Here is a 12,017-nt window from a genome sequence, read left to right as displayed (position 1 = left end):
GTAATACTAAAACAATCTATGACATCTGGACAGATGGGACTCCATGGAATTTCACTTGATCATAAAAGGATTCATGCTGAAGAAAAATCTTATATATTGTCTTCAGATAAGAATTTCATCATGTTTATATTCAGTTTTACAGGGTCAAGTTTTAGGGATAAAGAGTTACATTTCTGTGAAAATGGTTAAGTCTTACAAGTAAATAATTTGTGAAGTTTATAGTCACCCTCTCTTACCACCTTGCATTCCCTATTGCCTGTTTTTTAAACCAACGTAACCATAAGAAATCTTAAGCAACTGTCAAAAGTAAATTTGTCCATAAAAATTAATTTAGCTGCTATTTATAAAACACTATACCAGGCACTTTATACACATCTCTAAATTCCACCTTGAATAGTAGCAACTATTAATTCCATTTTACAAATGAAAACTAGCTCACAGAGGTTACAAGACCAGCCTAAAACTTTATATCCAATAAATGAGGAAACTGGAATTTTAACTGAAAGCCAAAGTCTCACATCCTCTGTTTAAATGAAGACACAATGTACTAGTTTAAAAACAAATATTTTTAAATATTTCCTTTCTATAAAATCTTAAATGTACTCCCAGTAATAATTTATTTCTGAAATAACCATTACAGTAACCAGAAGTTTATTTTTTTTGTTTAAATACATGTAGTATAAATTTTAATTCAGTAAAACTGATATAACTGACCAATTGGGCAAGGGGATATCTGTTAAAGCTGAAAAGTTCGTTACATAATAAAGTAGGTTTTTCACAGGTGGATGTTAAAATATTGACAAATTTTAGTTAACTCACAAATTTTAGTTAACTTACCTGTTTTCACTTATGTACCCGTTTGTGTAATTAAAATTAAGTATGTATGAAAAGTTTAACTTCACAGAAAAGTTTTCTATATGTATTACGGTAATTTTAAATTTATACTGAATAGGTCCAGTAAATGAGTGCATTCACCAGTCACTGCAAGTAAACAAATGCACAAGGCTGGGGCATGGCTTAGCACACGTCGAAACATAGACCAGCATGCATTAAAACTGCTGCAAAAAGTCATGCCACACGACAATAGAACCAATTACCACCTGTGACGTGGTGTGATCACATGCTAATCATTCACAGAACAATGTTTACGAGCAGTGACTCTTGGATTTAAATATGTGGACTACAGCCGTAGATATGCAATATTTATTTATGTTGGCAAAATTAATAGTGTTTTTTCCAACATATGGTCTATTCACTAAAATTTGTTAAAAATAAGTGAATTAAATAACAAAAAGATAACCTGCTAATTTAATTATAAGCGAATATTGGTTGAAAGCATTTTATTTTATTTTTTAAAAGATTTTTAAGCCCTAGCCAGTTTGGCTCAGTGGTTAGAGTGTCAGTCGGCAGACTGAAGGGTCCCAGGTTCAATTCCAGCCAAGTGCACATACCTCGGTAGCAATCTCCATCCCTGGCCCTGGTCAGGAGGCAACCAGTCAATGTGTCTCTCTCACATCGATGCATCTCTCTCTCATTCTCTTTTCCACTCTCTCTGAAAAGCAATGGAAAAAATATCCTCCGATGAGGATAAAAAATTAAAGATTTTTAAGGATTTTTTTGTTTTTAATTGATTTTTTTTTTTCCTAGAGAGGGAGGAAGGGAGAGGGATAGAGAGATAATCAGCTGCCTCCTGCACGCCCCCTACTGGGGATCGAGCCCAAAACCTGGGCACGTGCCACCACCAGAAATCAAACCCTGACCCCTTGGTTCACGCGGCAATGCTCAACCACTGAGCAACACCAGATGGGGTAAAAGCATTTTAAAATTAACAGGGTGTTAATTTTCATGTACAATATATGGACCAGAAATTTTGTCCATTAAATCCAAAGTCCATTAAGACAAGATCTGAAAAGTCATGAGTTTACTGTATAAAACTGTCACATGGAATAAATTATTTTTTCATCTATAAACAACAAAGAAACAAACCTGTGTAGTTTTTCCAGACCCAGTTTCTCCTACAATCAAAACTACTTTATTTTCCTTAATTATTTTAACAATTTCTTCTTGTTTCTCAAACACTGGCAGAGACTGCCTGAAAGAATCAAATTCGGATTCTCCTCTTTTCACTGGAATCTGAGGTATGCCATTGTTAAGTCGCCCACTTGTCTTGCTCATTTCCCGGTTTTCTTTGAAAATGAATAAAAAAAATTTATTATCACCATTAAAAAATGTGTTAAAAACGAAGTAAGTGATTTTGTTCAAGTATTTCTTCTGTACTCAGTCTACATAAACTTAGTAAACAATGCCTCAACTGTTGTACTCCTTAATATTCTTAAGAGAATATGTTACAAATTTCAGTATTACTTAGAAAGAAAATTTCTCAAAAGTAATTCCGGTACATAATGTTTACAAATGAACAAAAATCAATCATTCAATACCCATTGAAAATAAAACACAATTTGATATCTTAAAATGATTTTCAGGCTTATTTCTATCAATGGCAAAGAAAGTTGAAATTTTATAGTAGGAAACATTGTGCATTATAAAGTCTGTTCCGTACAATGTGAAAACATATCATGAAAAAAATACCCTATATGTTTAAGTTAAACATGTAAGATTATGTGATCAAATAGAAAAATAGGTGTAAATATAAGGTCCTAATGCTTATCAAATTTCCTAATTGAGCATTTTAGCCAACATCTATACTTACCCTAAACAGATAGTAATAAAAAAGAGTCATGATATATTTATATTCTTCACATAATTCAAAATATTTTGTATGCGTTTAAAATTTAAATTCCTTGATATCTAGTACCATGTGTTTTCTGCGTTCTGCAAACCTACTCCAATAGTCTGAAAATTACGCACATTCTGTCACTTTCAGTAAAAAATAATATTCTCACTATGGAAGTTATTTTTTTAAATAGTGAAATTACAACTTAATTTAACAACCTAAATATATTATCTACCTTTCAGCAATATAATGTACTGAAGACTCTGTCCTGTCTCTTACCAGAAGCTAAAACCCAATTACAAATCTCATTCATTAGCATGTAACAGTAGTATAATATAGGAAAGTCTAGACCTTGTAGTCAAATTCCAGCTCTGCAGTTTACTGGCTGGTTGAGTGTAGCCTTGAACAAATTATTTAACTTCTCTGAACCTCAGTTTATTCACCTTTGAGATAGGGGAAATTCTTACCATGCAAGAGTTGCTCTGAGGCCCTATATAAAGAGTTTAGTATACTGCCTAGCACACAATACGTGCTCAATAAATGATAGCCATCACTACGACACTTAAAAAGAAAACTTGACTAACTTCATGACATGCCTTAACACTGCATTTCATTCCAAAATTTTTAAAAGTCTTAATCATTTCAATAGGCTATTAAAATTGGGAAATCTTATTTCATCTTAGTATTTAAAATAGAAAAAGAACAGTCATCAAATAAACACAGAAGCTCCCCAGAAAATACATACCAGCTTCAACTGCAAACACATTTCCTCTTTCTGTTTTAGGCAGAAGTTCAGTACGTTCTTTATTGGTGACAGGAAATCTTTGAATTAGGCTCCTAACAGCATGTTTTGTATTATGAGTCAAGTTACAGGTCATCATTGCATGAGCTGTTTCTGATCCATCTTTCTTCTTCACAGTTAGGTATCTATTTGCTCCCTTTCTGAATATTAATAAAAATCATTTATTTACTATATATAGTCAATTTGTTCACATATGATATATGCCTACTTAGAAAACACATCTCAAGCAAAACACTGAAAAAAATCAAAATTATTTGGGAGATGCCGAAAATCCAGAAAAACTCAAAGAGGGTTGTGGTGCTATAGTGGCCACAAGACCACTTTCAATCAAAATTTCAAAATGCTGCAAATCCAATTTTAAATCTATAAAAATGGCTTACTTACCCACAAGTGTTAAAATTTGTCTTAGCAGACTTCATGGTGTATGTAACATCAACAGTTAATTCATGCTTGGAAGCATACAGAGGGAAAAACACACACAATCTGAATAACAGAATCTAAAAGTAAAAATTAAAAAGTTATGGTTCACTGTCCAGACTAACATATCCCACTGAATGTCTTCACAGTATGCTGGTAATGTCACACTCCCATGAAAATCTGTTAAGAGAGCGAAGTTTAGGGTTGGACCAAAAAAGCATAAGTCAGCATTACTGGTAAGAATTTTCAAATGCATATTGGGGAAAAAAGTGTTTCTCAAAGTTTCTGGTACTAGCCTTCAAATATAAGGCAATGATGATTTATAACTGTTCTCAACTTATTTAGTGTAGGTATATTTGTTTCTTCAAGTGGTCCAGGGCTGACCATGTTAAACACACAGGAAGTCTTCAAATGTGTTTTGAATGATTGAGTAACATATGTCTATAATATAGTTCAAAGTAGTACTAGTAAATACTACACCAACATGGGTTTGAATTGCAGCTCTACCACTTACTAGCTGTGGGACTATAAGCACATTATTTAATAGCTCTGAGCCCAACATCATCATCATCATCATCCCTGCCTCAAAAGACTGTGCATATGATTAAATAAGATAATGCATGTAAAAGGCAGTATCTGTTACAGAGTAAGCACTAAATAAATGAAAGCTATTATTATAATTATAGTGAGGAAAAATATCATTTGTTATATTTTTTAAAAATTTACCCAAAATATTTGATTAAATGTTTTACCATTTGTTAATGCACTCTCATATTATAGAAATGAGCAACATAGCCATAAATACAATGACAAATACATGTATGATTTTCCTAATTTTCATTAGGTTAAAAATTTTTCAACATCTTCACTATAAGAATGATATATAACTGGGGATTAACCTATACAGTTTTAGCTATCTAAGGCTTCAAAGTGAGGCTTTCAATTTATCAAGATTTTTAATTTCTGGAATTCTTTAATGAATTATAAGCTTTCTATGCTGTCATCTACTCCTTAACAAGTGCTTAGTGATGCTTAAATGATGGCATAAAGATGAAATAATCAAATTTAACCTGGTCTAGAAATTTTAGTTATTTCCATGGTAAATTGGAATTATTGGATTCTAGAGATGTTCTCTGTACCTGGACCATTCTGAAACTTCAGCACAGCTGCTACAGACTCAATCATTCATTCCCCTCTATGCCATTTACTTCACAAAATTTTAACTACAGAAGGTAGGAAGTATGCTGAAATGAGCACTAGAGCAAGAGTAAGGAGGCTTGTGTTCAGTTAGTAATACTCTTTCAACTAGCTATACAATCAAATGTAAATGATTGTGCTTTTCTGACACTGCATACTAGTTATTTTTAAAATCTCTACTACTTCTATCAGCTCCAAATGCTTTCATTTTCTTAAAAAATCACCTCAGGAAACTTTTGGCTATCTTTTACCTTTAACTAATTTTTTAAATTCCTTTATTCATTCATTCAATCATTCATCATATATTGAGCACCTACTGTCTGCCAGGTACTATACTAGAAGCTGGAATTACAAAGTTGAGTAAAATATATTCTTTCCTGAATAAACTCACAACTAAAATAATGGGTCAGATTGAAACTTTTCTAATAATAAAAATGCCTAATGATAATTCAGCATTTTTATGTATAAAAATAATTTTTATAAAATTATTTATATATACATATATATACATTTAAAATTTATGTATAAAAATAACTCATACTAAGCAGGTGTGAGTACTTAGACATTACCATTTAAAATTTACTGAATTAGCTTGAACATGGATGGCGGGACAGAAAGATAAACATCAACTTGATAGTTTTTTAATGTTAGTAAAAGATTCTACTTGTGGGTATTAGTGCTTGTTCCTACCACATTCACCACAGTGACACTGATATATAATAAGAAGATTAGAAAAATTTTTGGTAAAATAGTCACCTTTTCAGTGTGAGAATGGAAACACTCAATACATCAGAGATTTTTCCTACTATGTAAATTAACACATTGATATCTCCTCATTCTATCATTTCAAAGTAACTGACACCATGCTTTGCCAAAAACTGTAAATCTCCTTTACTAAACAAAATTAACTAGAAACTAGCTACAAGAATTAGCTTGAACATGGATGGCGGGACAGAAAGATAAACACCAACTTGATAGTTTTTTAATGTTAGTAAAGGATTCTACTTGTGGGTATTAGTGCTTGTTCCTACCACATTCACCACAGTGACACTGATATATAACAAAAAGATTAGAAAAATTTTTGGTAAAATAGTCACCTTTTCAGTGTGAGAATGGAAACACTCAATACATCAGAGATTTTTCCTACTATGTAAATTAACACATTGATATCTCCTCATTCTTTCATTTCAAAGTAACTGACACCATGCTTTGCCAAAAACTGTAAATCTCCTTTACTAAACAAAATTAACTAGAAACTAGCTACAAGATGTGGAAATGATGCTAGATAACTGAAATTCACATGGACTTTTAAAAGTAATAAAATGCAAGCCCCATATGCAACTTTTAAATATAAAAATAAATGTATGAAAATTACAGATAAGAACATCATAACTTCTAACTTTAAAGGGTAAAAGTAAGCAATACATGCTATGATGAATAATTGGCATTTCAATGTCTTCTTCCTTTTAAAGAAAAATGATGACGTAACTAATCAAATTTGATGCAACTTTAATATTAATCAGTTTATCAATTTACATAGCGTGTTACTGAATATTTAAGATGCTAAAATACAGCCATATACATCACTATTCCCCACTTTCTAAATCTGTGAACAATTTAAAAGATCAGTTATAGTACTGACTTTTAAAATAAAATGACTGCTTTTAAAATAAAAAACTCACAGCCACCAAGGAACTAACATCTCTAAAAAAAAAAATACTATACATGCATTTCATGCCCAGTAAATGCTTAATTTCATATCTCCTTAATTTATACTTTTGTTAGGCAGATAGGTGAAAATATCTAACTCTAAACGATTTTCTCTCCAATACTGTAATACAAATTTGCAAATTTATTAAAGTTTATATCATATTAATTTGCACATTTTTTATGAATACCTAGAAATTAATAAACCAACCAGTTAACTTTGTCACTAAACACAGTTGCTTTCATGTCAGGACACTTATGTCTGTAGTAAATTTGTTCTTTCTGTGACTACTCACAGCTCCCAGGACACTGCTATGAACTCATTGTGAACATCAAAAATTAATTAAACATTAACTATGTTCAAATCCTGGCTCTGCCACTTGCTCTAGCTGTGTGATCTTGGGAAAATTACTTAACCTCTCCAATCTTGAATTACCTCACCTGTAATATAGGTACCAGATGTTAATCACAGAGCCTACTGAATAATATTATTGTGAATATTAAATGATAATCTACTTAGAGCACTTAGCATATGCCTGTTTCATAAGAGGCCTTAATAAGTGTTAACTGATATTATTATTAGGCACCGTAGACTTTTTTTCAATGGATGTCCAAAAATTCACTACAGAGTTCAAAACTTTGAACCCATTTTTCCTCCTTTAGCTAGGGGAAAATAGGAGTGCAGCATGTGACCTGCCATGGCAAAAGGCAATAACCCAAGTCTGAGAAGGGGGGCTTTCCCGTAGGGTAGAGCCTCCCGGTCAGGATGAGTAAAGCACTTGCATACTTATTAAGCAGTGATTTGAGCAATAACAGGATAAGAAACCTATACTTGGAAAACTTACTTTTATATAATTTATAATTTATCTTTCCACAAGTTTTTAATAGTTCATTTTATAATTTCATTTTTCTAACTTGGACTAAGAAGACTAAAACAGAGATTTTGTTTTGTTCAGAAAAGTGTGCTCTTAAAACCAACACAATGACCCCAGTTGAGAAGAAAAAAAAACTCTAAGGAGGTGATATTTTGGTATGGGCAAACTTGACTATAATTCCAAATAAAAAGCTTTAGGATATACTAAAGAACACAAAATGCGGGTGTGACTCCATTAATACTATTTTTTCCAAAAGATGAGCAATTATAAAAAATAATCAATTGCAAAGTAAATTCAACTCTTTAGGAGGAGATGAAAAACAAAATCCAAAACATATGGCTTCATTTTGAAAAATGGGAGATCAAAAACAAAAGAAAGGGATCAGAAAAAAATTAAAATTATCACACAGTAAGCATAGAATCTATTTTTTTAAACCTTAGAAGAAACTCAAATTAAACAATCACAGAATCTTAATTAAAACAAAGAAATTAACTCCTTCATATTTTACATTTTTTAAAATGGGCCTTTAAAAAATAGGCCTTTAGAGTTTAAGAGACATGACCAAAGCTAGAGAATAAGGCAGTGGGAGACTGGGAGTAAAATCAAGGTTTCCTGACCTTTCCTCTACACCAGGTTCTCTCTTAAATGTGTATGAAGGAACAATAATACCAGACACAGAATTTTAAAAACAGAAAAACTAATTTCCTAAATTAATGAAGTTAATACTAGGAGGTCAAAAAAAATCTTTACTCAAGGGTGAACAGAAAAACCCATGAAATGTAAGTCAGGCACAAATTCTCAAATAAATGAAAATAAAAGATTTAAGAAGTATATTCAAAGTGATTTAGTTCTTTATATATGTGAAAAGAAGGAAAGGCATTTGAAAAGCACAAAGACCACTAGATAAACATTGTACTATGTTTGTTCAAAGATAAAAAAGGGCAGCAAAAGAGCTAGGGAATTTTGTAAGAGGTATTGTGGAGCACTGGATATTGATAATAGGGACTGGACAAGTAGGCAGGGTTGCCTTGCTTCCCTTAGATTCTCTTTTCCTTTCTTCCTCTCTCTCTGTCTCTTCAGTGTTTCCTTATCCCCCCTTTTTATCCTGATAACTTCTTTCTTGCTCTCCACTTCCCCAGACGTTTCTCCACTCTGGACCATCCCTTAAACAATCATGCTACTGAACAGAAGTAGAGGTAGTCTATTCAAATGGACTGCTTTCCTAAGAGTAATTTCTAATTGTCATTTCTAAGTTAATTGTTCAGATTTCAGAACCCATTTAACCAAAGAAATGGTATAGCTGAAGAACTGTACATTTATAACAGATGTTTTCTAATGCAGGCTCACAACCTCTCATTAGCAACTCTTAAACCCAAATAGCTCTGAAAGATTTTTATTAGCCTGCAGCAACTTCTACTGGCAGTAAAGCCTGTTTAAATTGACATGAGGCTATTTCTAGTCTTTATCTATCTTAATGTGAATATTCATACACTTTCCAGTAGAAATATTAATGTGATTAAAAGTGATGCCTACACCTTATTAGGGGTATTACATAACATACTGAAATTATACTCTAATACTTTTCTAAAATCAGAAAAGCATGAATCTCAAAACATACTTGATCCAGGTATTTTTGGGTAAAGGATTATGCCCCTGTACTCTATTTTTATTTCCAAGTGCAATATTTTACCCATCCAGAGAACTCTAATATGGGGTTGCTCAGGAACCTAGACACTGTTCCAGCACTGGCCTTGGTGATGTTCAAAATGCTAAGCTAAATCCCCTGTCAGTAATGTATCACTGTTGTGAGCATTCATATGCAAGACATACCTACATCAACTAAACCTTAGAACCTTCCTACTATTTCTTTATTAATATATTTACTTAATAAAGTATTATTTTCCTCATCTTAACCTAAAAACTAGTAAGCTGAAATTTTATCTTCCCCCGACTTCCCCTCAGTGGTTCTCAACCAAGGGCAATTTTGCTCCCTTGGGAACATTTTGGCAATGTCTAGAGGCATCTTTGGTTGTGACAACTGGGAATGGTGTTACTGGTATGTATAGGGGTAAAGGCTTAAACAACCTACAATGCAAGAAAAGGTCCTCCAAAATAAAAAAGTATCCAGTCCAAAATGTCACTAGCTCCAATATTGAGAAACCCGGCTATATGTCAATCCCACCATCCTTAGTCTCAAAACGAAACAGTTCCACAGAATTTTAGAGTCCTTCAATTCAGATAGCTCAAATGACCTTTCCCCACTATGGATCCGTGACTTTCAAAAAATAGGTATTGTTTTCTCCTGTTCCATTTTATTTAATCAGTTCTAATCATCAGATTATTGAGTTGGTAAGAAAAAAAAACAAAAAAAAACGTGTTCTAAAGCTTATCATTACAGTACAGTAACACTAAAAGAAATTCTGTAAATAATTATACTTATTATCTTTAGTTCATCCATTCTTTAAAAATAAAAAACGGAGAATTCATTTCAATGAAATAAGAAGATATTTTTCTCAAGCAATCAACTTCAATTTTTAAACTATTTTTCTTACATTTTAAAGTTTACTTTTTTTTTGCCCCTATGGAAAACCAAAAAAAAAGGGGGGTGGGGGACACGAAGAAAAGAAAGTGCTGAGTTTGGTACAGACATGAATCAGTTTATCTACATACAACATAATTAAGAATGTGAATATAGAATAGTACTGACTATTTAAATATAGTCAGAATCATTTCTCTTTTCTTGGTAAATAATTTTCTTTAAATAGGAAAAGCTATCAGCTTACCCTTTACTTTTAGAGACCAAACCAAGAGATTGACTCAATCGATGAATAAAGGCTCGTTCAGTACTGGTCAAAGAAGAAGGAAATTCCATTTCTGTAAGGGAGAAAAACACAAAGTACCATTTGGGGACAGGCAATTTTCTTTCAAGGTGCTTCAATATGCATACGTAGATATAAAATATGAAAAAAATCATATAAGCATATAATCAAATTTATTCTATTTTATGTGAAAAGTAGATATTCAACAACTACTGAATGTCTACCACAGTTACAGTAATAAAAATTAAATCTAAGTGTATAAAGAGTTCTAATGGTTCACCAAAGGTTCTACTTATTTGTGAGTTGGTATGATGACTGATGAACATATTTTACTATTTTAACTTAGTCCTTACTTGCTTAATAATTTAAAAAATGTTTATTTCCTTCCGTGGTGAGTTATGCTCCAGCATTATGAATGCTCGACATCAAACTCTATCTTCTTTGCCTTCAAAACTGTACAGACTTCGTATTTCACCAGATCAAAATGGATTTGCTGTGATTTATGGTTGAGGCTGTACCTTTGTTTAAAGTAAGTTCAGAATCACTCTGTTCAGGTCATTCCCAGTTTGGGACTGTAAGCCTCCAGAGTTGGGGGGGGGTCCCCTATTTAGGCCAGCAAACCCGAATGAGCCCTCAATATACTATACTTATCACCAGAGGTCAGCTGCTGGGTCTGCACTGTGTGACCCAACACAAGCAGCTCTCTACCCTTAAGACGTGCGCAAGACGTTTCATACACCAAAACAAGTTTAAGTGTTGAGCGCGATGCTTCTAGGATTTAAACAAAGCACTACATACTGCCAGTGCATTTGTCTGATTTCCTTCTGCTCTTCTTGCGTAGCTTAAATGACCCACAACTTCCTTTAAAAAAAAAAAAAATGTAGCGGCTTATCAATACTTAAACACTGTGGCTTAGCCGCCCAAGGCTGCCAAACAGCCTCTCCCTGGGGAAAAGAAGCGCCTCCTGCCAGGGGGCAACCTGACTTTTTCCCCTGATGATACACGAGCTCCCGCAACCCCGCCAATCAGCAAGAGGCCCCGCGGTCGTCCGCATCCACGGGAGGTACCCCCGCGGCCCGGTGAGCCCCCTCCTCCGAGGCTGCCCCTTCGCACCCGGGGTGAGGGAGTGGGGAGGTGGGGCAGCCGGCGGGGCGCCTACCAGGAACCTCACCTTTCTGGTCCCCATATCGGAAGCGCTCCAGAGCGATATTGACCGCGATCTTCACCTCCTCGTCTATACGAACGTCCTTCAGCCCCTTGGCCCGGGCACCGCCCCCAGGGCCACACTGCGCCGGGCCGCCGCCGCCCCCGCCGCCGCCGCCGCCGCCAGGAGCCGGTGGCCGTGGGGAGACGCTGCTCGGCCTGGACATGGCCCTGAGGTCACCCCGCCGGGAAGCGGCCAGGCTTGCGGGCTGACGGTCAACGATAAGGACAGCGGGCCACTGCCGTACCCGACCGCTCCACTG

The 12,017-nt window shown here is 34.3% G+C and overlaps 1 protein-coding gene across 3 annotated transcripts in view; it reads right to left on the bottom strand.

Annotated features, from left to right (window-relative positions):
* YTHDC2 (YTH N6-methyladenosine RNA binding protein C2) overlaps nucleotides 1-12,017 on the bottom strand; it is a 62,392-nt gene extending 50,375 nt beyond the window's left edge. Inside the window, exons 1-4 of one of the 3 annotated variants that reach the window (XM_016224928.2) lie at nucleotides 11,723-12,017; nucleotides 10,516-10,606; nucleotides 3,480-3,676; nucleotides 1,987-2,186 (exon numbers count right to left, since the gene is read on the bottom strand). In XM_016224928.2, coding sequence (XP_016080414.2) covers nucleotides 1,987-2,186; nucleotides 3,480-3,676; nucleotides 10,516-10,606; nucleotides 11,723-11,921 — 687 coding nt within the window. In that variant the 5' untranslated portion in view covers nucleotides 11,922-12,017. Of the gene's footprint in view, nucleotides 1-1,986; nucleotides 2,187-3,479; nucleotides 3,677-10,515; nucleotides 10,607-11,722 lie in introns of those variants that run through there. The other 2 variants (XM_087815495.1, XM_087815496.1) reach the window with 2 other exon arrangements.

This window comes from Miniopterus natalensis, chromosome 3 (genome assembly GCF_054644295.1).
Source record: "Miniopterus natalensis isolate mMinNat1 chromosome 3, mMinNat1.hap1, whole genome shotgun sequence".
In the NCBI taxonomy this organism is placed as follows: domain Eukaryota; kingdom Metazoa; phylum Chordata; class Mammalia; order Chiroptera; family Miniopteridae; genus Miniopterus; species Miniopterus natalensis.
This window is presented reverse-complemented; position numbering and strand designations above follow the sequence as displayed.